Below are 24,229 nucleotides of genomic sequence, written 5' to 3' on the forward strand. Positions count from 1 at the left end.
AGAGCAGGCTGGATGGCAAGTACCTGTGCCAAGGCAGGGCTGAGAATGCAGGCTGGGCGTGGTACGGCACTACCTCCTTGTCTCTGGGCAGCTAATGCTGTTGTGATGGAGAACTGGTCAGCCAGCATGCCTGGGTATGTGGCAGGATTCTTGCCTTGGATGGGGAGAGTCTAGCTTGGCTGTTTCCATCACAGCAAAGTTAAATTGAGAAACCTACTAGTTCCTTTGCATTGAGTTTCGTGTGGTGGTAAACATTGACTGGCCTGTGGCAGAGCTGCCTTTTTGCTAAACCCATTCAAACCTGTGTAAACCATGGAAACAACTTGATATGAACTCTCTGAGTATGTTTTGGTGGGGGTTTTTTTGTGGGTTTTTTTTTTTTTTTTTTTTGGGGGGGGTTTTTTTTTTTTTTTTTCTTTTTTTTTTTTAAACACTGAAAGAATTTTTCAACTTTGGATGGATTGTAAGGCAAAGAAGCCCTGCCTTATGATCAGCTATATTTGGCCTCCAGTATAGCAAGCCAAAGAAATGTGCTCAATGATTATTTTGGTACTTGGGCATGTAATCGGCATATTCTGTGCTATGTGCTTTTTGTTCAGTCCATGATGATTTTGATGTCATGCCATGTTAAGAATGGTTATCTTTGGTTAGTTCTTCTTGATTTGTCTCCTGATACAAGAATCACAGCAAACCTGAAAATAAACTAGCCCTCTGTGTATAAGCATTTTTAAAATGTCTAAATTTAAATAAAGACTTGATATGCATACTCTTTGAAGAAGAGTGGTTGGACTTGGCAATTGCAAATTACCAAAGTATTAGGGGACGCTGTCTTTGAAAAACAACATTAAACTGTTTTATAGTAGCAAATAAATTTGATTTTATTATATAGCCTTTAATTATGTCATTGCTCTCATTCTATCAAAAAAGCAATGATAGAAGCAGAATATATTCAGCTGAATGGAGGAGAGAAAAGAGACATATAATTTGGAAAGGGATGTTGTTCAAAGATGGATAGAAACCACGCTTGTAAGGTATTTTCTTTATTATTTGGTGGCTCACATGGCTAAGTGGTTGAAAAATTGTTCAATATCAATTATGCCTATTACATAAGAGTACCACACCCAGTATAAGCAGTTTTCATGAATAAACAGTGACTCAGAAATCACAGACATAGTTTGAAGATGTAATATCTTAGGGTGGGATTCACTTTGTCTACTTAGGTTCTTGCAGGGCAGAACTCTGAGGCAGTCTGTGTCTTTGCATTTTTCTAATGATACCTGTTTCCCGGGTAGACTATCAGGGTTACAGCTGGGCTTGAAGCTCTGCACTGGGTATAAGCCAGGTGAAAGTCCATAATGAGAAACGTCCTCTGTCTCTGTACAAAAACAGATCTTAAAATGGAGCACTTATTTTTGTGACATCAACAAATTCAAGTTGTTGTGCAACTTGGAAAATGTTTTGGTTTCAAGCACCAGTGTTAAATTGTTCTTTGAGAATACCTTCTAATTACTTAATTATTAGTTATCCTTTGAAAGTCAGTATTAATGAAACCTAACTTGGCAGAACCAATGCTTTTATTTTAATATCAACAAACCACATAGTTGTCAAAATCAGTGGGTCACAAGATCAGTCTGACAGTTCCGTCCTGTATAGCAAATCAGTGTTGATTGCTGCAGCAGCTGCACAAATAGCTTAGTCAAAATTCTTCCAGTGTAATGTCTTCTGATGTAATTTTAAGAGGTCTGCAAGTCTAATAGAGGCATTTACAGCCTTGTACTCAAATTGGACCCTTGCTGTTCAAGGAAACAGGATTATGCATTTCACTGTGAAGGTTGAGTGTGGGTTCAAAAGACATTTAGAAGGCATTTAGAAGAATTGCAGGCTTGGGATAGGCTCAGCTCTTGTTGAAGGGAACACCTTGTCATCTATTGCATGCCTGACTTGCCCGTGAACTCTTTATAAACACCAACATTTTGACTGTGTAGTCCTGTAGATGTCAGTGGCAACTTCACAATAAGAACAACTTTAGAATTCTTAGGAATTTATTGGAGTTTGAAACATAGCTGTAAAGCTAGACTCCAGACCTACAGCCTTTCTTACAGTACAGTACTAATGTATGACCTGCAAATGTCAAATTTTTAACTTGCAGAATGGAGGGCATAATTTTAAACTAGGTATTCCTATTCCTCATATTCCTATAACCTAGGGAACATAAATATTTATTTTTAAAGTTTGCATGCTGTTATGTTACATTGGCTAGCTTCCTCAAAATCATTATCACTAAATATACAGGTTTGGAAACAAAATATTATGCAATATATGAGATAAGGGTAGTTTTCAGATTCTGTGTTTTTAAGTGATTATTGACAATTATATTTCTAAGATGCAGCTTCTAGTTTTCTGTAGGAACAGACTGTTGTTATATGAATATTGTATAAAGTGCAATTCTCCTGGGGAATCATGATCATCCTTTCTTTCCCTGAATTTTGAATTTTTTCTTATCTTGAGTTGGTGTGCCATCATTCATTTTTTGTCACTATCTGTTACATTTTAGGAAAAAACCTTAAACACAAAAGATGTTTGTAATACCTAATTTTCTTCTCAACAGGAGGATTGAACTTTTAGCATTTGAATGAAAAGAAAACCTATGTTAAAGCTAATTACTTAATTTGTAGGATTTCTCGTGTTAGTGTGCATTCCACTTGAAATTAAATAAAATGATAGGGTGATAATGTAATAATATTACATATCCTAAAAGAGCTTCATCCTGTCCTTTGCTCTTTTTACCAAGCAAAACTCATTTTTTTTCAGTGCTAATTTCCCTACTTACTGAGGTAACCAGTAGCTTTGCTCTGGATGCATGCAGGTTCCACAGCACTTAAAACTGTGTGCCTGAACTCCTGCACAGGGTTGAGGATGGTCAGGGTCCCCAGAGGGATGTTCATAGTTAGCTGGTGGCTGAACATGGTGACATCTAAGCTGAAATAAGTACAATTCCTAGTATTTGATTTCCATTCCCAGCTGGCATGAAACCTCTCTTTTGGACTCATGGCAGAATTGTATAAAAGTCCTTTTTTGACTTGTATGTGGGTTATTCTTCTGGGTGTTTGGAAGAAATCTGCCAAATTTGGTCCCTCCAGGGAATGTAGGCACAGGGGGGATCTAGTAGTGGCTCCAAGTGAGTGTAGGTTTGAGCAAATACTTTGTTTTTGGGGGGTTTGGGGTATTTTTTGAAAACTACTTTGCTGAAAACTTGTAGTCAATTATTTTAGTTTTGGGTATCTTAAGTCCTTTATCAGACATTGTTCTTGTTCACTGCTTTTTCACTCTGAATATACAAATGAGTCCCATTAGTATAGTCCTGCCATTTGCCAAGGAATGACAATTGATGAGCACGTGGTAATGCAGACTTGGAGTGGTTCTTTAGTCACACTGCCTTAGGTGCAAGTGGCATGAAAAAAACCAGCTGTTAAAATACTCTGTGCTAGATATCATGGGTATACATGCTGTAACATGAAGTAGGAGATAAGACTTTCTATCTCTTTTGCATTTCTCTTTGAAATTTCTTATATGCTTTTCAGTGTGACTGGTACTGGTTTGGAAAATAATCGCTGTAACATGAAGTAGGAGATAAAAGACTATCTCTTTTCCATTTCTGTTTGAAATTTCTTATATGCTTTTCAGTGTGACTGGTACTGCTTTGGAAAATAATAAGTATTCCCACAGATTTTAGCTGAAGATTGACTTACACTAGAGGAAACTATTTTATGATGTTGGATCTGCCTTCTTTTGAGGCGTAAAGAACTGTCTTTTAAATACTTGCTTCTTTGAAATTAATGTAAGAAAATAATAGTATGAACTAATTGTCAAATCAGGGTTCGTTTGCTTGTTTGTTTTTAACTACTACTAAGATTCTCTTGCTAGTCCTGATTTTGTCTGTGTGTCCAATTAACTCTCAGCTCTTATTCTTATAGGCAGTTACCAGGCAAAGCTTTGGAACTGGAGACTTTAGAGCAGCTCTAGAAAATGGAGTCCTGTTGTGCGAGTGAGTATTGACTTACCTAAATAACAACCCCTCAGCTGGCCTCTTTCCTTCCTGGCCTCTGATTTTTTTATTTTTTTTTTAAGCACCAAAAGTATTTTCTAGTAAATAATTTAAGTTTTTTTAATACTTGTTGTTTGTCATGGGAAGTAAAGCAGCTTTTGGCAGACTCTTTCCAGATCCACATGTTTTGTGTGTTGTCCCACACACTTCTTTTTGTGATACTGAGAGGATCCTGCTGTTGTTGACTGATTATATTGGTTTTGGTTATAATGCCCAGGATAACCCTGGGCTTTCTCTTCAGCTTCTGCAAGGTGGTGTGGCTGTGACTGGGATCAAAGCACACTGTTACCCCAATACCCACTGCTGTTGTTTGGGTTTAGATTTCTGTCCTCCATCCCCTGCCTTTTAGTGTTGAATTTTTGAATCCTGAAACTGCCTATTCCTGTCACAAAACTTTACACTCAGCTTGTTTTGGAGCACTTTCTGTAAGAAGCTTCCTCATGCTTATATATTGTAGGCTTGGCAGTGATGGGGCTTGCCTGGTTTCGTTGCTAGACTGAGTCAGAGGTATAAAATGTCCACTCAACAGGTCTCATCCACATATCTCTAATTGGCTTGGTACTTACTGGAACAGGTTTCCAGGACTGGAAGTGGTGCTAATCCCTTAGTATTTTAAGGAACAGCAGTTGTAAATGTCATTAGAACACCAGTGCAAGAGAAATCTCATTAGAGAGCTACCCAGGATGCTAAAAACAAAAACCCAAAACTACAAAACTTAGAGCCACTCTAAAATCAGTTCAGCAGAGTTAATTTTCAGAAAATATTTGTGCAAGTTCAGTTCTTTCAACTTCTTTTCCTATACATATTTTTTTCCTTTTGGGAATATTGCCATGTTTTCTGTCCTTGCCTTTATTTTGCTTTGCACTCTTTGCCTTCCAGTCTTCTCTTGCTAGATGCTTCTGAAGTTATCTGTGATATTGGGCATTAATTAATTTTCAATAATATTGTAGAGCTGGATGCTTTATTTTCATTACTTATATGAAATATTTACTTATATAAGTAAATGTTATATTTACCACATTCACACTCTTTAACATTTACTTATATAAATAAGTGTTAAAGAGTGTGAATGTGGTAAATAAAAATAGTTTCTACTTTTAATAAGAAAGTATATGTTTAGTGGGATGTATATATTGTATTCAGATGTTTAAGATACATACTAATCTTTTGATATCTTCATTGTTGACACGTAATTGGCAATAGAATGAGGATCCCTCTGCCAAATGCAAGTCAGTTAAATTTATCTGTAATTAATAATGCAAGGAAAACATCCTGTAATTTCTTCAGTGTCTTGGTTTCAAAAGACAGGTGGCTGGTAAGGAAGGCAGGAGCCTCGCTTGAAATGGAAAATGTAAACCCTCTCCCTCCAAATTATAATAATTTTGAAATTAAGGGGCTCTCAGGCAAAGATATGGGAGAAGAAATAACTGTTATTTATTAGGAAAAAATTAAAATGCAGTAATACAAAACAACACTGAGAGAATCAGAATATGACCTGACACCCTGTGGGTCAGGGTTTTGGTAGCAGTCCCATGAAATTGTGGCTGCAGTCCTCCTGCAGTGCCAGCTGTGGTTCTGTTGGAGCAAGAATCCTGTAGAAGGCTGGAGTTTTCCTCTGAAGGTCCAGTGGTGGTGTTGATGGGCCTGGCCTTCCTCTGGGAATCCAATGGGAAAAGGCAGTTTCTGTTGTTCCAAATCTCAGACTATATCCAGGTAGGAAGGCTTGGCTCCTACCCCTTGGTGGAGATCTGACAATGGGATGATGTAATTTTATCAGTGAGACTCAATGGCCCATTAACAGAAGATATTTCCCAGAGGGAGAACTGGTTGCAGAAGAGATAAAGAAAACTGCCCCACCTGGTTTTAACAGGTGGCAAAAGAATACACACTGCCAGCCACATCTTGCATTGCAACCTAAAACATTCTAGTGAGCAGCTTGCCTTAGGAGGCTTGCAACTTTCTTTAAAGCAAAAGATGCCTTATTATGTTGTACTAAAACAGCTTTTCTCTTGTCTTAATTTTAAATCTGACATACCTGAAGTCCAAGGAGGAGTGATTTTCATAGAAGTTCTGTGGAAGCAGGAAAGAGCAGATGGCAAAGATTTTCACTGTCCAGTTTTCACCAACGACAATATAGTGTAACATCTCAAATAATTGAGACAATCTAGAAATTAGATTGTCCATTTTCTTGGTTCAGTTGTGGCATGGCTAATTTAGGTGGATATATTATCTCTGTAGATTGTAGAGCTGACTTAAACCATAGCAGATAAGACCTCTACTTGCACCATATATTCCTATAGCATACAGTGAGTTTGTCCTGCTCAATGACTAAGTGCACACGTTGGCTGAGTGGTCAGTAGTTGACAAAATAAAGCTTCTTACATTCTGCCAATTCTGGTGTGCATACACTAGAGAAAGAAATTCACTGAAGTTTTTCTGATCACATGCTGCTTCATGTTCTTGAGTAAAATAAATCAAAAATTATGCATTTGGAAGATTTAAAAATTAAAAAAAAAAGGGAGAAATGCAAGCTTTTTTTTTGTTCCACCTCAACAGATCATTTGTTTGGGTGGGAAAAGTAATCAAATGTGTCTTGTTTGCTAAATAACTTGGTGTTATTGGAAAATCTCAGGATCTGCAGGTTTGGGGTTTTTTCTCGGCAGGAGTTTAGAAATGTATCCTTCATTCCAGTGTAAAGGGGTAAACTGTTCTTTGTGTTTATTTCCCAAATATATTTTCTGCTTGAGCAAAATACGCTTTTCCCCCCACACAGTTTTAAACTCCAGGCCTTGTCTCTGCACTGGTGTGGGTAGATCACAAAGCCTTGCTGATGTTCTGTGTGGGGTGAAGGGTCTGGCCAGAGAAGCAGCAAAAATAAGTGAGAGCAAGTAAAAAAATCCTTGAAGGTATAGAGGCAGATGAAGTCTGCAGGGTGTCCTGAGGTCCCTGTTCTCTACTGACCCTCTGGTCCAGTGTGTAGTTTGGTGAACCGCAATATTTCACTAGCTCATGATTGAAAACCTGGGTATAGACTTGCAAGGAATCCTGTGCCTCATCTTCACTGCAGGATAAGGTATGCATTTAGGCTTATGTATTCAATAGGGATGTGTTAGTCTGTCCTTTCTTCTCAGCTTAATTATGAATTTTATGTGAAGAGTGATATCAAGTATAGTCTCTTCTGACTGAGATGGAAAATGTCTTGTGCATGTAAATTATGTGTGCCAAAAATGACTGCTGCATGCAGCATAGTGGACTTGGTAGCATTATGAAAACCAAGTTTATTTCTCACTCTTGCAGGAATAGTAGTGCTATTACACTGAACTCTGAAAATCAGTATTCTGGTGCATTTTTGACGTCTGCTCAGAACCTTTATGAGACAAAAAGCTATAAATAGGAAATTTTAGTCCAATTAACATCACCACCCTTGTAGTAGAAACACAGATCCTTTTCTGCCCACGCCCCCTCAGGCATTTTCTTTTCTTTCTCGCTTTGCTGTTTCCAGAAACATCTTTTTGTGTGACTTTTTTCATTTTTGCTCCTACAATCTGTTCTTGCTTGTCACTTCTTGGGAGTGTTAATACATTCAGCTCAAACTCCTTCAACTCATGTTACATTAGGACCATATGAAAAGTATTTCTTAATAAGCATTGATGCTCATGCTTAAGTACAGTGAATTATTTAACAGAAAATCGTATAACTTTTTTTTAGTTTGATTAACAAGATCAAACCTGGCATCGTTAAGAAGATCAATCGTCTGCCAACTCCAATAGCTGGCTTGGTAAGTAATGGCATTAAATCTAATATCTGGTGTATGAACCAAGAAGTCTTTGTTTTTAAAGAATTTTCAAAGTTTTAGCTCCATTTTATTTTTTTGTTCAAAATTGTACCATTTCTATGGTATCTTAGACCACAAAGGATAATTAATCTGTCATCTGGATCTGTAACTTCAGTCATCCTGTCACTGCATCAAGCTTCATCATCCCCAGCCAGATGTATCAAGCACTGGCTCCTGTGTACAAACCTCTGTGGCATTACTTGTCTCTGTTTAAAGGCCACCATCCTTAGGCTTAACATTTAGAAGCCACTTCTGATATCCCTTTCTTAGGGAATGGGCAAAGTAGGAAATGTTCTGTAGAGTTAAAGTATTTTTAGAACCTGTTTGACTCTACCCACAGCAGAGCTTCAGTTGCATTAAAATAACTGTGATGATGTAAAGATCTCTCTGCAGGATTCAGCTGAGGGATTTGCCAATGTTTTGGCTGTAAATCACATTGCTGGGGGTAGAGGTGGGAGATGTATGTCATAATTTTTACAGGAAATGTAAAAGATTTTCTGTATGCTGTTTGGCAAACTTGCTGCCCAGAGACTAGATTAAGTTTTGTAGCCATTTAGCATCAGAAATCCTCCTGTGGGCAAACAAGTTCAAAGAATTCCTTCTTCATCACTTTCTTCACTGTGACAACCTTGTTGGCTGTTCATGTCATTTAGGCTGTCAAGGCTATTTAGTCCTGTCACAAATGCCATTGGTCTCATATTAAAAGATCCAGGGTGAACAGGGACATATGCATGATTCGTGTGCCAAATGGAAGATCCCACCTTATGACAAACATGCAAGCTCAACATCAGGGGAATTACCTGGTTTCTTAGTAGGAGTAGAATGCAAAACTTCTCTAGATACTTTTATTTATATGTTTTAATGGGATGAGCCAACAAAACATTGCCTTTTGCTGGTCACCCATGCAGCTCGTTACAGAATAAGTGTCGTTAACTTGGCTGGAGGTCATACGATTAGGTTAAATTGCCAAAAGGTTTTGCATAAGCTGAGAATGTGCATTTCCACATCAAATGAATGTAGAAAGTATTAATTGCCTTTGTCCCAGACAAGCTCAGGTATTTAGGCTTGCAAATAAGACTGCTGCACATTCTTTTCCTGTGATGCATACAAAAAAAAATTCAAATGAAACCATGATAATTCTGGAGAGGATAGCACAGTTATTTGATCAGTGGTTTGTCTGTCTATGTGGCCTCTGAAGTAGCCATTAGATTCTAACCAGAAAACCATAAGCTAGATTTCATTTTTGTGGTGATTTAAGTGTTGTCTTAAATCATAACTGCAGGCACTCTCGTTTTTATATGCATTTTTTATTTCCAGATGTAAAAATGCAGAGTATTCATTTGGTGTGTAATTTATATTTTACTGGTAGTGTATTTCTGTTTTTGAAGTTGTTTCTAGTTCCTACAAGTCTTCAAAAATAAAAAGGTGGAAAGGCGAATGAATGTTTCTTGTAAATCTCACCCAGATTCTTGTTAAAACACAACTTAAAGGTAGCAATTAAGAGAGTTGATGTTTTGTGTTAACCCGTGGAAAAGGTTTTACATAAACACTCCAGTTTCTGAAGACAACAATTATGAAGATCATATTAAGATGGTGCTTATGGTGACAATGGTGGGAGACTGGTTTTTACACACTTGAGAGGAGCCTTCTCAGTTATGCCAGCTTTGAAGAGCCCAGGTTTCATCCCAGCATGTAGAACTCAAACTAAAAATTATGGGGATTTGCATTTATAAGTAAGCAGACATTGATACCTGAGAGGCTCAGGATAAAGTGGTTGAAAGATGGCTTTTAGCAATAGAAAAAGCTTACTAGGAAATTTGGTGGTAGGCTTGCTTGACATGTTCTGGAAATATTTTCATTGCTTGTAGATTGTTGCTTCTCCCACAAATTTGCTTCTAGCGTTTTCTGTGGCTTCATAAATGTTATATATACTTCTATGGCTCTCACTTCTGCTGTCTTCAATGCCTTTGAGTCTCACACTTATTGCTCCCTAGCAAGCTTTCATGAGATCTAGAAATCACTATTGGAAGGGGTGAATTTGTTTCTCATTTTTCTCTTTTTTTGCCTTTTTTTTTTTTTAATCCGATGAAAATTTTAATATTGAGAGATGGCAGGGTGTTATTCCTAAAACAAAAAGGGATCTGATCATGTTCTTTCTACAGCTTCTTCATGTTCCTTTAGACTCATATCCTGAAGTCCATTTCCAAAACATTTTATGTCTTTATCGCCTAATTAGCATTCATTTCTCTCCTGACTTTTCTGATTCAAAGGAAACAACCCCCCCCATGGTTTTGAGAGTTTTGTGGCAGACTGATTATCAGAAGGAAACAAATGCTTTGAAAGACATCTTGTTGCTCTTCCCCCTGCACGGCCCCCCCCCAGCTTTCCCTCCCCTTTGTTTTTCTTCCCCTCCAGAAATTCCTTGAATTTTGGTTTTGTTCCCTAGGGAGTTAATATACCTCATTTCCATATAAGTATGTTTAAGCATTGTGTTCACTTCAACTATTTGACAGGCTTTTTCAGCAGTACAGAAATATGGTGTTGAATAGATGCCTTTGGTTGAATCTCCAGAAAGGTTTTGTTATCTCACTTCTTTGAGTTCATGATTATTTTGAAAATAAACTGTTTCAGTAAAGTACCAAGTGAAGGTCTGTAGGAATAATGAAACATTCTGTTCTATATGGAATATTGTGTGCTAGAGTTTTTTTGCATTGAGTTAGAGTGAGGTGCTGCTTTTAATGAGGTCAATGCATTATTGATTTATGTCTTTTTTTCTTTTAGAACACCTTACTTATCATAAGATCTAATAGAGACTTTATGTTAGTAGGAACATTTTACACAGCTCAGAGTAAGCCTTTGCTTTTACCTTTAGTTTGATTATACTGCTGCCTAGTGATTTTTAGGTGTGGATTGCAGTGGTTTTACTCATGATGCAATGGAAAAATAAATACATGTGTTTTGAGGATTAAATACTGAAATGAAACTTGCTATTTGGTTAATGAAAAATGCTTAATTGGTACCAGGAAAGTTCAAAAAATTGATTAAATGTCTCCCCAGTTTGGCATGGTATGTGAAATCTGGGCTGCAGCTTGTGTGGGAGAGTTTGTAAGAACTCTTTGGGAAGAAGAGTTGGATCTGGCTATAACTTGTTATCCATAAAACAACTTTTTGCTTTAGCCTCACTGTTCCACTTCTCTCCTGAGGCATGTGTGTGAGATGTAGCCATTGTCTTAGCTCCATTTGCCCGTTCACTTCTGTTCCAGCTTGGAAAATGGAACTTCTGGGGGTAAGGCAAGTACCAGAGTGGTTGTAGGGAAGCTGTGGTCAGGAGCAGGTGACTGAAGAAATGACGCAGCTTTTATGATGCTTTCCTGGACAGTGAGGTGTGCCAGCTGCAGGGTGCGAAGTTCTAACTCCAGCAATAGTAGCATGAAAGTTGCCACTTGCAGCAGGTTGATTTTTAACAGCACATGGCAGATTTTGGAGCCAGTGATGTTCCCAGAGATATCCTAAAGGGAGTTAATTGGGAAGTAGCTGTTGGGTTTTTTTGCTTTAATTTTGACTATTTTTAAATGCCATTTAGGACCTTTGCACTAAAACAATTTCTGGAAAATTAAAATTTAATTTCTGATTATATTTCAGACTGTCTAAAATACACTGTTTGTATAAAGAGCAGTGCACATTTTTTTCCCAGTACAGCAGAGGAGCAAGCAAACTGGTAGAGAACAGCAGGTCCTGAAGCCCTCAGGTGTTTCTGGGGGGTAAGGGAAGGGTAACAGAAAGGTCACAGCATTGTGGAAGCTGAGATTTCATTATGTACAGTAGAAAAAGTGCAGACTGCACTTTCATACTATAAAGATCCACTTTTTTTGGTCCGTATTTGTGTGAAACAGAGATGGTGTTTAAAGAAAATTACTCAAATTGATAAATCTTGCTGGGTTCAGATCCTGCAAAATTATTTTAATTGCAGTTCTTGGATAGTGGGGTGGTAAAATGAATGCTTAACAAAAGTAAACCCAGAGGAAAACTTTTTTTCTCAAAAAATAGAGTTTTCAGCTTGAATCCCAGCATGTGAAGATGGTTTGAATATAATCACAAGGGGGAGGATTTTGTGGTTTAACATGTTTTCCAACAAGGCTTTGCTGGACAGTTTCAGAGGTGCATCTCTGGCAGCAGCACCATTGTTCCCCAGAAGCCTCCTGTTTTCAACTCAATTGGCTGAACACAGAGAATCATAAACTGGAATGAAACTCACAAGATGCCATGAGACAGTTGGAAGATGAATGAGTTATGTACAGTTTATGCAAGCTGAACATATCTGTCAGAATAACACATTGCTTGCTGCTCAGGAGGAATAAGTGTACACTCTTCAGCAAGGCAGAATTTCAGTGAAGGTACATTTCCACCTGAGACCAGGTGGTGTGAAGCAACTTCTGAGGCAGAAGCCAGTGTCTCCCTTGGAGAGGGGTAGCAAATGGAAATCTTGCTTATACCAATTTTTGCCTTGCAATATCCCAATTTGGTTTTCTAAGACCATCTATTTTTGCTTGCAGCTCCTGTGAAGTGGAAGTGCAATGCTTTGCACTGTGTTTGCGAGGCTTTTTCTCACATCTGAGACATGAGGGCTGTGATCATACAGCAGGGCAGAATAGAAAGCTATTGGGCTTTTCAGAGCTGTAAATGAAATGACATTAGCACTTTGATTTCAAGTTGGTCTGTGATTTCAAACAAGGCGAGATGTTGATAACTCTGTGTACAGTTTTCTGTGTGCATGCTGGATGAAAATGAGCACAAAATGTCATCTTCAGCTTTGGAAAAGAGATTTTTTTAGTGAATTTTCATTTCCTGCTCACACACACAAAAAAAGCTGCACATCTCTAGGCAGTCACAGGTTTGAAAATGTTTATCTGAAATACTGTAGAGTGGGATTTTTTTTTTTCTAGTAGGGAATTAGGGTTCCTTTAGGGTGGAGATCATCTTGATGCTTTTCCATGCAGGTTTTTTTAAAATGTTTGTTTTCCTGGTTCAACAGGAAACATATCCTTCTGACAGTTGCTACTCCAACATCATTGCTTCTCTTTAATGCAATGTAATATGGCACCATTCTAATATGTGCTTATTGAATGCATCAGGAGGTATTAATACCACTTGCTCCAAGGCAACCACCTGAAACAGTGCTCATTAGATCATTGGCATATACCTTCTAAGCCAGGAAAGTAGGGAATAATAAAGGTAAAAAGAGAGAAGTATGATATAAAAGCTAAACTAAAATGAAAGGGGAGATAAAGAAAGGGGTGGAGAACATAAAAATAAAAATATTTTTCTGTGCCTTTGTGCCTTAACATTTTGCAAACCATGGAACCGCCCTGGTATTTCCTTATCTTTTGTCATCAAGGAGAGCTGGCCAAAATTTCCTTTTCTGTGGGAAAATTTTCTCAACAGGGCGATGGGGTTTTTTGGTGGTGTGGGTTTTTTTCCTTGTGTAGCAGGGGAATGGTATGCAGACAACATTTTTTCTTTATTATAGGACACTTTCAAAACAGTTTTTCAGGCAAAGTTCATATTTGTACATATTAGTTGTGTGTTTTACTTAGCACTTAGCTACAAACTTTCTTCTCTAGATTACTTAGAATCAAATTAGTTGTGTTTTTCACTTAAATTTAAGAAATTTAATGATATTTGAGAGGCTTAATTTGATTTTAATTAATTCCTTTTTTTTTCAAAGCACCTCTACTTTCAAAGTTTATTTCTTCAGGCTGATTATTTTCTCTTGCTGTTCACCTTGTAGTCTTTAGTATAGCCTTTATACTTTATGTTGGTACATCCTTTCTGTCTTCTTGCATTATATATTTTTTAAATATTTTTTTTTCATTTTAAACTCCTGCTCTGTGAATTTGACTAGTATGGGTTACAATAGTAATAATAATAAATATTAATAATAAATAGTAATAATAAAGTAATAATAAATAAAAATAGTAATAATAAAAATAAAATGCATGTTTAACAGAAGCAAACCCAGAGGAAAACTTTTTTCCTCAAAATATACATAGTTTTCAGCTTAAATCCCAGCATGTGGACATGGTTTGAATATAATCCCAAGGGGGAGGATTTTGTGGTTTGACAGCATATTTTCCAACAAGGAAAAGGTATCTTGTCTGCTATGTGAAATTGATTACAAAGGAACTTCTCATTTCCATTCCTCATGAAAAATGTGGAAGGGTAAGTACACAAATACATGGAGTAAGTTACATAAAAGCTGCTGTTGTTTGCTTTGCTTCAGTACCAAACACCAGAAAATATAGCCTTAAATTTCCTGGTTGTGCAGCAATTAAGTCCAGAAATGCTTGTAAGAAATAGCCTCATAAATTTTGGTCAAGATCTGACTAATGATCTGATAAGCATTTGATGTGCCCTGTTTGCTTTTCTGACCTTTTTTCTTGGTTTTTTTCAGTGATGAGGGAGTAATACTGAGTGATGTGGAGTGTTGGTATTTCTTCTGAAGGTTTAAGTCACCTTTTTGTGTAGAATAAGAAAATATCACAGCCAATGTGGTAGCTGTGGGCTCTGCTGTCAGTCCTGCTTCCTTGGCCCTCTCTTATGGCTGAGCTGGGTCATGGGACTTTGATTTGTCAGTAGCATGTACGTTCAGAGGTACAGGGTGAGTGCATGTGCAGCCCTGCTGAGAGTGAAGCTGAGCGAGTCCTGTTTGAGATCATTCACCGGGAAGCTGATTAGTCTGGTATTGTTTTTCATAAGGCAAGGCACAAGGTGATACCTTTATTTTTTTTTTAAGTAGTTAATTTAAATATGTAAACAAAAACAAAGAGGCATCATGACCTGTTTTCTGGATGACTATGCTCAGCAAGTTGTTGGGAAATTCAGAAAGACAAGTATTTTAAGAGACTTATTACTTGGCATAATCTCTACATGAGGGAAAACTTCTATTTTGCAATAGCAATTGGTGTTTCCTGTGAATGATCCTCAATAAATCTAAAACCAAAGATGAAGAAAGTGAAAGTGGGTATGACCTACCCAAACTCATGCTCTGCATTCAATGTGCTCTCCTTTATAATGCAGTTTATATTTAATACAGGCTCAGGAGCACTTTGGATAGCAGAATGAGAACAGGTTCCTCTTCATAGTTCAGTATTCTCATGCTGCAGGTAAAAAAACTTCCCAAAACTGTTATTTTCCTTTTTCTTGTGGGAAGCAAGAAATTTGTGAGGAAAGGGAAACACTATACCCATCTTTGAAAAAGGTAGGAAGGAGTACCCTGGGAACCACCAACCCATCACCATCACCCCTGTGCCTGTTTAGATCATGGAACAGCTTGTCCTGAAAGCTCTGCTAAGGAACACAGTGAACAGGGACATGATTTGGGACAGCCAAGGGTAAGTCCCATCTGACCCAGCCTACTGGCTTTCTGTTACAGAGTGACTGGCATCAGTGGACAGGGGAAGGAATGCAGATGTCACTTATCTGGCCTTCTGTAAAGCCTTTGATACAGTTCCCCACAACATCCTTGTGTCTAAACTGAAGGGAGATTTGATGGGTGGATTGTTTGGTGGATAGGGAATTGGTTGGACAGTTGCTTGGAGAGGGTAGTGGTCGTAGTTAGTGATATCCCTTAAGGATTCTTGCTTGGAGAAGTTCTGTTTAATGTCTTTGTTAACGACACAAAGGGATTGTGAGCACCCTCAGCAAATCTGCAGATGACACCAAGCTGAGTGGTGCAGTTGATACACCTATAAAGCATGGGATGCCATCCAGGGGGACCTGGACAAGCTTGAGAAGTGGGCCCATGGGAATCTCAGGAGGTTTAACAAGGTGCTGCACCTGGGGTTGCAGCAACCCCCCAGTATTATACAAGATAAGAAATTAGAGCAGCCCTGCTGAGAAGGGCTTGGGGATGCTGGTGGCTGAGAGGCTGGACATGGCCCAGAAACCAAACATGTCCTGGGCTGCATCCAAAGCAGTGTGGGCAGCAGGGACAGGGAGGGGATTCTGCCCCTCTGCTCTGCTCTGCTGAGAGCCCACCTGCAGGGCTGCATCAGCTCTGGGGTCCCAGCACAGGAGCGCTGTGGACCTGTTGGAGCAGGTTCAGAGAAGGAACACAAAAATGATGTTGAACACAAAAATGATGAATGGCTGGAACACCTCTCCTATGAAGACAGGCTTAGAGAGTTGGGGTTATTCAGCCTGGGAAGAGAAGGCTCTAGGTTTCAGTGTTTAAAGGAAAGTTATAAGAAAGATAAGCACAAACATTTTAGAAGGCACACTATTGTGATAGGACAAGAGGTAATGGTTTTAAATAAAAAAGAGGCTAGATTTAGATTAGATGCAAGGAAGAAATTCTTTACTGTGAGGCATTGGAACAGCTTTTCCAGGGAGATGGTGGATGCTTCATCCTTGGGAACATTCAAGGTCAGGTTGGATGGGTCTCTGAGCAACCTGATCTAGATGAAGATGTCACTGTTCACTGCAGGGAGGTTGGGCTAAGATTATTTTAAGGTCTCCTTGAATTCAAACCATTCTATGGTACCATGTTATTAGTATAGAAAAAAAATATTTTCACCTGGGAATTGACACAGCACTGTATTTCAAATGTAGCCATCAAATAAAGTGTTAAATTTCTTACTTAATGTATTTTAGTGAGATTTTGTCAGTGCTCAGAAAATTGCAGTTAGAAATTAGTAAATGTGTTTCCATTGGCAACTGAAACTTCTGAATTTTACATTACTTCAAGCTCCTAAGCAGATGTTTCTTCAAGTTTGGGAACATGATGGCCACAGTAACTGGGATGAAATTTCTGTTTAAATAGAAACCAAAAAACGTTTTAATGTTTTTATAAATTTATGAAGCATTGTAGAAATCTGATTTTTAAATAGTTAAGTTTAAGAAAAGTCTTTGCTTTTTCTTGTATAAGAAGTTTTTAATGTGTCCAGTCTTGGAGTACTTCACAAAGAGTTCTTTACCATTGCTTCAGTTCTATACCTAAAGATAGGAGTGTGTGGTTAGTGAGAGTTTTAGTGGCTTTAGTGCTGAGTCACAGTAAGTCACAAGCAAGTCATAGCAGGGTGGGGATGAAATCTTGACTTTCAGTCCAGTTCTCTCACTGACCACACTGTAAACCAAAAAAAATAGTAAATTAGCAAATGTCAGGAGTAATGCAAGACCTGATAGGAATGTATGTGAAACTATAAATCACTTTTGGTACTCTTTCTGCTGTGTTACGGGAAAGAGGAATGTGGCCTGTATGGAAATACCTCTAGCAGACAATTAAGAGAAAAGGATTGTGTGCTAGAAAGGAAGTATGGTTATTAATAGTTAGAGATGACATTGTTCTGTAGTCTTTCAATGCCTGATAGTGGGAGTATGTAATCTCAGCAGTGGTTTACTGATGTTTTGTGCCCCTCTGCTTCAAAACATATGGTACATTTCAGCCTTAGCTCTGAATTTCCTTTAATTGTTTTCTGTTTCTGCCTAAACACTTTGAAATGTAGGGTGTGGAGAAAGAGGAGGTTGATGTAAACTCTTTGTGAAATTTATAGTAGCTGCTCAAGACATCAATCAGGCAGAGTGAAACCCAGACACAGGGTTGAACTTGACAGATTTTTAGGTGAGTGATGGTGGAGTGAAATATGTCTGGGAGACATAAGTGGGGAGGAAGTGTATGGATGCAGACCCCAAGAAATGGTGGTTCAGCTACTAGCCCTGGCCTCTTGTCAGGGGGACAGTAAGTGCTGTGCCTGCTGGTTGATCTCTGAATCAAAGGCAGTATTTTGGGATGCTTTAAATCTTCCAAACCAATGCCTTTAGTGTGCTACTGGCATGAGATGTCAAAATGCTAACTGATTAACTACTTTTTAAAGATCTTGTCAAGTGGCTATAAAATAATATGATTGGCAGCAAGAATTTTCTAATATGGAAAATTTTCATCCTTCTTCCTGCTCTGAACCAAAGCTCTGAGAAAGTATTACCCCTTTTTGCATCAGCTTGCCATCACTTAGCAAAATACATAAATATGGTTGCCAAAAGAACTGCAAGAAATTTCCATTTATCAATTCAGTCAGCTGTAGTCTGTGGTATACTCTGTCGTTTGTATGCTGGTTTTATTTCTGAAGTAACTGATGACTGTGTCTGTTTGTCAAGAAACATTCCTTCCTAACTGGAAAAAAAATGTCAACCATGTAGAAGTACACACCTTAACTCATACTTGTGCCATGCATAATCTGATTTCTCCTTCCTTTGCAAAAGAAGTGCAGATTTGAGATTCCTTGCAGCAGTTTATTTGTGTTAAGTCTTCATAAGGTGGACACTGGAGTACCCCCCACCACCTCTGGCTTGTCAGATATTTATCAGTGCAAGGTATTTAAAAATCATGACAGTTTTCAAAGAAAGTAGAAGTTAACTGCAGCGGTGATAACTTTCTCTGTGGTATCCATGGTGGAGCTGTGCAGCTGTGCTATTCACCCTTCTGTTTGGTAAAATCCTCATACCACATCTCCTAACGCCTGCCCGAACACCTCCGCGCCCATGTGTCTGTGCTGAATCACCCTCCTCCAGCGAGGTGTGTGAGAGAGCTATTAACAACAACACCAGCAACAAGTGCTGCCAAATGCAGGGTGCTGAGCTGCCTCAGCTGCGCTGGCCCAGCTTGCTGTCTGCATGGCAGGAGGATGCTGAGGGGCATGAGGAAGCCTGGCATGATCCAGGGGTTCAGGGGGGCTCCAAGGCAGGTCATCTCCAAACCAACTCATCAATCCAGGGTGCTGGTAAAGCTTCTCGACAGCATGGGATAAGCCCACCTAGGGCAGGAAGGATTAAATGCAGTACTAGGATGCTACTCCTGTTAAGAAATAAAAGATGCCTGGTTCTTGAAGGAAGCAAAGTTAGAGGAAACTGCCAAATGCTCTCTTACGAAGAATGAAGTACAAAATAATTGTCCAAAAATCAGAGGCTACATGAATTGAGGATCTGAGGCTCTGTTTCAAGTCCTGTGTATGAAGAAGCTGAATTTCACCTATATCAAGTTGTTAACCTGTGTGAGCAAAACAAAAAAACCTTATGTATACAAATAAAAAAAAAGGGGGGGGGGTGGAGGAGGAAAACAAGCTCTGCCAAAACTTTGTGTTTCAAGAACAAGAGGTCTTTACTTCTTTTATTACTCATTAGGCTTCAAGGGAGTTTCACCTTTAAGTGGATTACTGTCATTCCAGTTCTGTATAGTGGGGTGACTTAGCATTGGAGTATTTAGTACACTTCGCTTGCAGAGTCTGTTTTGTATAAACTGTTCAGGCTGTAAAGCATATCGCTTAAATTTAATTTTTTTTTCCCCTCGACTTTGATTGGAATGCAACTAACTTGTGGGAAAGTTAAGGCTTGTCTAAACAAGGAAATAGCCCAGGCTAGTTCTTCCATACTGGCTTTCCAGACCTATACTTTCATTTCAGTATGAATGCCTCTGAGTGGATTAGCTCTATTAGCAAGGCTTGTCTGCCAACATGCTGTACTTTAGCCCTTCTCCATTCCAAGTAACCTTATTTGGTAGCAGTGACATCCCAGAAACACACCTGCAGTTTACAACCTGATATTCACTCTCTTATCAATAAAAGGCTCATTTGGTACACATTGTTGCTGTGATATATGTTTGTAATGTCACAGTGAAGGTTATGCTGTAGCAGATTTGGAGACACGAGCCTGGGAGGCATTTGGAGTCAATGAAGACAGTTGGTCCTTCCTTATTTTAAACACCTTACAGGTTGTCAACTCAGAAGTCCTGTTGAAAAAACCCGACAACCCACATTAATTTCTCCTGTGTGTTTTCCTTAATCCAGTTACTCCCGTTGTGAAGAAACTGTAGAGCTCAGTGCTGCAAGAGGTTGCAGGCAATGAGGTGGGCTGAGCAGAAATGTTTTCTGCTGGCCATTTCACATGTTGGTGGGCAGTGCCAGACCTAAATAACACGTTCTGGGGAAGATCCTTCAATACATACCTTGGTCTTACAGAGATCCGTAACCAGCTGCAGTCACTGCAGATGGAATTTGGGTGTGAGAGACAGATGAACCTTTTTGTCAGAAACCAGCATGATTCTTTCCCTAAGGATGCTTCAAAACGTGGTTTCCATAATGGTTGCAATGGCAAAGGGGAATGTTCCTCCTCTTCCTACAGTTCTTGATACTGGAAGCACCAAGGTAACCGCAAAGTTTGTGCACAAAGTTTCATTCCTGCATTCTCACAGCAGGAGCACCTGCTTTCTGAGAGGAAAGCTGGCAGTGAATCATTAAAGATTTAGTGTCTGTAATCATGCATAGACCTGGAGCAGGGAATCCCTGTGTCAAGGATCACAGTAATTTATTGTTTTACCCAGTGTGGAAAAGCAATGAAGGGCGTGCAGAGGGGAGTGGCAAAGCAATTAACGCAGTTTCTGATCTTTGGCCAACACAGGGCTCTGTGCACTCTGTTATAGGTGGGATAATTTACTGAACAGAAGCCCTGAGGTCACTCTAAGTCAAATTATGTCTGCAGGATGATTGTTTTAATTACTATTTTTCATTTTGGGCCCAAAAAGGGAAGAAAGTAGCAGTTTAGGTATCCTATCCACTCCTCCTTCTGCATTTGGTTCAAGGTTGGAACTGTTGGCCTTCAGAGAAGCAGAGAGCTGTAGGAGCTGTGATCACACACTACAGATGGGATGAGTGGGTAATGGGCACTAAACATCCTGACATTCAAGGCCAAGGTGGTAATGGGGAGTTCCTGGCTCCCAGGCCTGTGGTCAGAGCACGGGGTTTGTGTTCAGCCCTGTTCCCTCCCATCCTCTCACCCCTTCTGCCCCAGCCTGCACCCGCAGCCGGAGCTAATCACCGAAACGTACCTCCGAGGAAGAGCAAGTCACCCAACTTGTTCAGCGAGCTGCTGCTGTAGGTTCTTTCCTTTACCCCACCTCTGAATATAAACAATGTGTAGCTGTGCAGTGATGCTGCTGCCAAATGCAGCTCTGAATTCTGCATTAAGCTGATTTGAGCCAACTTGAGTGGACTGTATAATGCTGTGTCTATGAAAAATATTTTCTACTTTGAAAAAATACCAGGTTTTTGTGATGGAAATTGCTTTTACTTAAGGGAATGAGGGTGCTAATAAAGAGGGTTTGTCATGAATGCGGAGTTGAAAGCTGTGTCTCCTTCAAGATGACTAAATGTCTTGATAAATGCAGGACTAAGGAAAAATGCCTGTTAAATCTGATCTACTCAAATGACTGTCAGAATTCTGTAGCCAAAAAAATGCATCAGTCACTCTTAAAATGTCAAAAGCTTTTGTTGCTAGGCACTATACTTTTTGTCCCTTTTTTTGTTTGGGTGGTTTTTTTTTTTTTTTTTTTTTGAAGGCTGGAAACTGAAAACAACCTCTGGAGCCAAATCATGGTCTGGATGATGATGTAATACTTAGTGCAAATATGCTTCATGGCCTTGCAAGCATAGGATACCATCCCCTTCATACACTGAAAATAACTGCTTAAAATCCTCCCCAAAACCTAGAAAAAACCCACCCTTCTCCTATCCAACTCTCCCCTCCAAACTAGAGTTTGAATAGCAGTAGAAATAAGAGGTTTGACTGAAACAGTGGTTATTTGTATCAGAATAGGAGAAAACCCGGAGTACTGTCTTTTATTGGCTGATACACCGAGGAAAAACCTAAAAACAACATGTTAATTAAATTGTTTTTCTCCCTGTTGCCAAGTGATTTGAAAGATGTGCCATAACTTGTATGCCTACAAGATTTCATTGTGCTTTGGTGCATGCACAGGGATTCAGAGAAACAGTTAACTAGAGAGAAGACCAGGCTTACCACACGGCATGACTGCACCCTAAAGAAAGCAAATCTATTTACACACTTGTTTAAATTAATATTCCTGTCCCACCCACATAATCATGATAATGAGGGATTTTTTAAAAATAAAATTGCAGCTCTATTACATAAGCTGAATTTAGTGTGATGTTGCGTTGTTTGTAAGTAGTCAAAATAAGATAGTATTTACACACTCTTATGGGGAGACCTCTTTTAATTAGCTTTTACTTTAGACATGTAATTTTTTTTTCCTGTTTTACACACTCCACACCCTATGCCCCTTCTCACGTAGGTGACTTTGGGTTTTTTTCCCCTACTTAAGGGCAACCTTTTCTTGATCTTTTTTGCATCTTTTCTCTTTTCTTTCTTTCCTGTTGCATGCTGATTTTTTTTTTATGGTTTAGAAGTACTCTTTTTCTTTGGTTTTATAGGTGTTGAGGAACCTCTGTACTTACCCACCACCAGCAGCTCACCAGCACTCTTTCTTTTCAAATTCTTGCCAAGGTGACATTCATTAGGAGCTGATCACAGGTGCAACACAGAACCACTGCCCAGTGCCTCAGGTTTTTTGGTTTTTGGTTGTTTTGTTGGTTTTGTTTTATTTGTTGTTGTGTTGGTTTTTTGTTTTGTTTTTGTTTGTTTGTTTGTTTTATTTGTTGTTGTGTTGTTTTGTTTTTGTTTGTTTGTTGCCTTTTTTTTTAAGTTGCTATTTGAAATTGTTATTTTTAAAGGAAGGTATCCAAATTCTTGTGTTTCCCTGTGGAATTACCAGCTTCTTTCTTCTTTGTGGTCTGGAGGATAGTGATGGTGATGAGGAGCTCTTTCCTCAAGTCCATGGAGTGAGAGTCAGTCCTGCTCTGCTCACATGCTGGAGGGAGGGTGTGGACCACAGTCTCATTTTCAGTGTAGAGATGACATCTTGGCTCCTTCAAAGCATTGGTTGGAGGGAAATGCTTTAACAACAGGCAGAGGGAAGGGTTTGTGTCCAGTGATGCCCCATGGGCACCAGAAAGTCAGGTACAGAGCGGCAAGTGTACAGTACTGTTTGCCTTTTCCCTGAATAACAGTATTTAAAAGCCTACTTGTGGATGACCTGCTTCCCACTGGCAGCTCCATCTCCCCAGTATTATGACTTTGCAGCACTTTTGGGTGTGGTTCACTTTGAAGTTTGAGGCAAAAATGGAATCCTGAAGGGTAATAGCACTATCTAGTCAGTGTTCTACATTGTTCATTTAATATAAGTCTGTACAGATGTGGAAAACTCAAGGCATGCTAGGAACATTTGAAATGCTCTGCTATTCCATCATGCCCACCATTTGGGGATAAAACCAGCCCTTCCCACAGTCTGATTCAAACCTCCACACCCCTTCTCACTAAGACACTTAGTGAGAAATAGAATACCAGAAATTAATTACACTTGAATTTTGTGGTTTAGACTTCAGGCTTTATTTTTGTTGTGATTTAAACCCTGTAATTCTGTGATGCTCATTCCAGCTTCAGATGCTCAGGGAAATGCAGTGATTGAGTTCTCTTAATAACATGAACAAAAAATAACTGATTGTTTCATCCCTGTTAGTTCAAGAGCTTTCTCTAATAATGGTCAGAACCTTTTAGTTCTTGCAAATATTTGATCTGTCCAGTGATGAATCCTTGCTTTTGAATGGGCAGCCCCTCTCTCCCCTTCTGCGTTTGCTTCTCTTGTGCTGATAGGTGGCACCAGTATTGCCTCTCATGATCCACTTTTTTGGTATCAAATTCTCCAGTTTGTATTAAGTCCCTTATCTTCCATTAGCATAATAATTATTTTTCTCTGCTAATTTGTTTCTTTCTTAAGTTTAAATAGCCTGCTCATGTGTACACAGATTGAGAACACCTTGGTGGCAGAAGAGAGTGGTGGATGCAAGTATGAACCTTTTTCTCTTAAACACATCTTGTCAGTGACTTTTGCCACCTGGAGATAGGTCTGATGTGCTGTTCTTTTCCAGGATTTTGAGGCCTGATTTTTTAAATAGAACTATTTTTGTGAAGTGTGATGAGATTCAGATTGCAGTATGTCCCTTGAAGCTGCAATGGCAATGACCATTAGTCTTGTTAAAGTACAGTTACATTGGTAAAGGGAATGGTGTAATGGTTTCTATATTTGAATGCATTAATCTCTGAAAAATGTTCCCGTTCACATTTCTAATGATGAATTTAATTGCAAGGTTGATGACTTGTCTTTTTTTTCCCTACTTATTTCTGTGGTGCTATTTAAAATTCATCTTCCTATTCATTATTTAGGTAGAGTTTTAAAATGGCTGCTAGCTATTTTAAGACCTGTGGCTTTACTGATTAACTACAGTGATTAGGGATGGTCAAGAATAACTGGGCAAAGACAGTATTTAGAAGTGCTAATTTGTTTAAATGATACCTTTTTGTGTCAATATCCAAACCTGATCAAAAGC

The 24,229-nt window shown here is 38.9% G+C and overlaps 1 protein-coding gene across 20 annotated transcripts in view; it reads left to right on the plus strand.

The window, feature by feature from the left end:
• Positions 1-24,229, plus strand: part of LMO7 (LIM domain 7) — a 132,363-nt gene that overhangs the window by 31,643 nt on the left and 76,491 nt on the right. For all 20 annotated transcript variants that reach the window (XM_039714580.1, XM_039714574.1, XM_039714577.1 and 17 more), the window contains exons 2-3: positions 3,975-4,045; positions 7,814-7,883. In XM_039714580.1, coding sequence (XP_039570514.1) covers positions 3,975-4,045; positions 7,814-7,883 — 141 coding nt within the window. The remainder of the gene's footprint in view (positions 1-3,974; positions 4,046-7,813; positions 7,884-24,229) is intronic.

Source organism: Passer montanus, unplaced genomic scaffold (genome assembly GCF_014805655.1).
Source record: "Passer montanus isolate IOZ18808 unplaced genomic scaffold, ASM1480565v1 scaffold30, whole genome shotgun sequence".
In the NCBI taxonomy this organism is placed as follows: domain Eukaryota; kingdom Metazoa; phylum Chordata; class Aves; order Passeriformes; family Passeridae; genus Passer; species Passer montanus.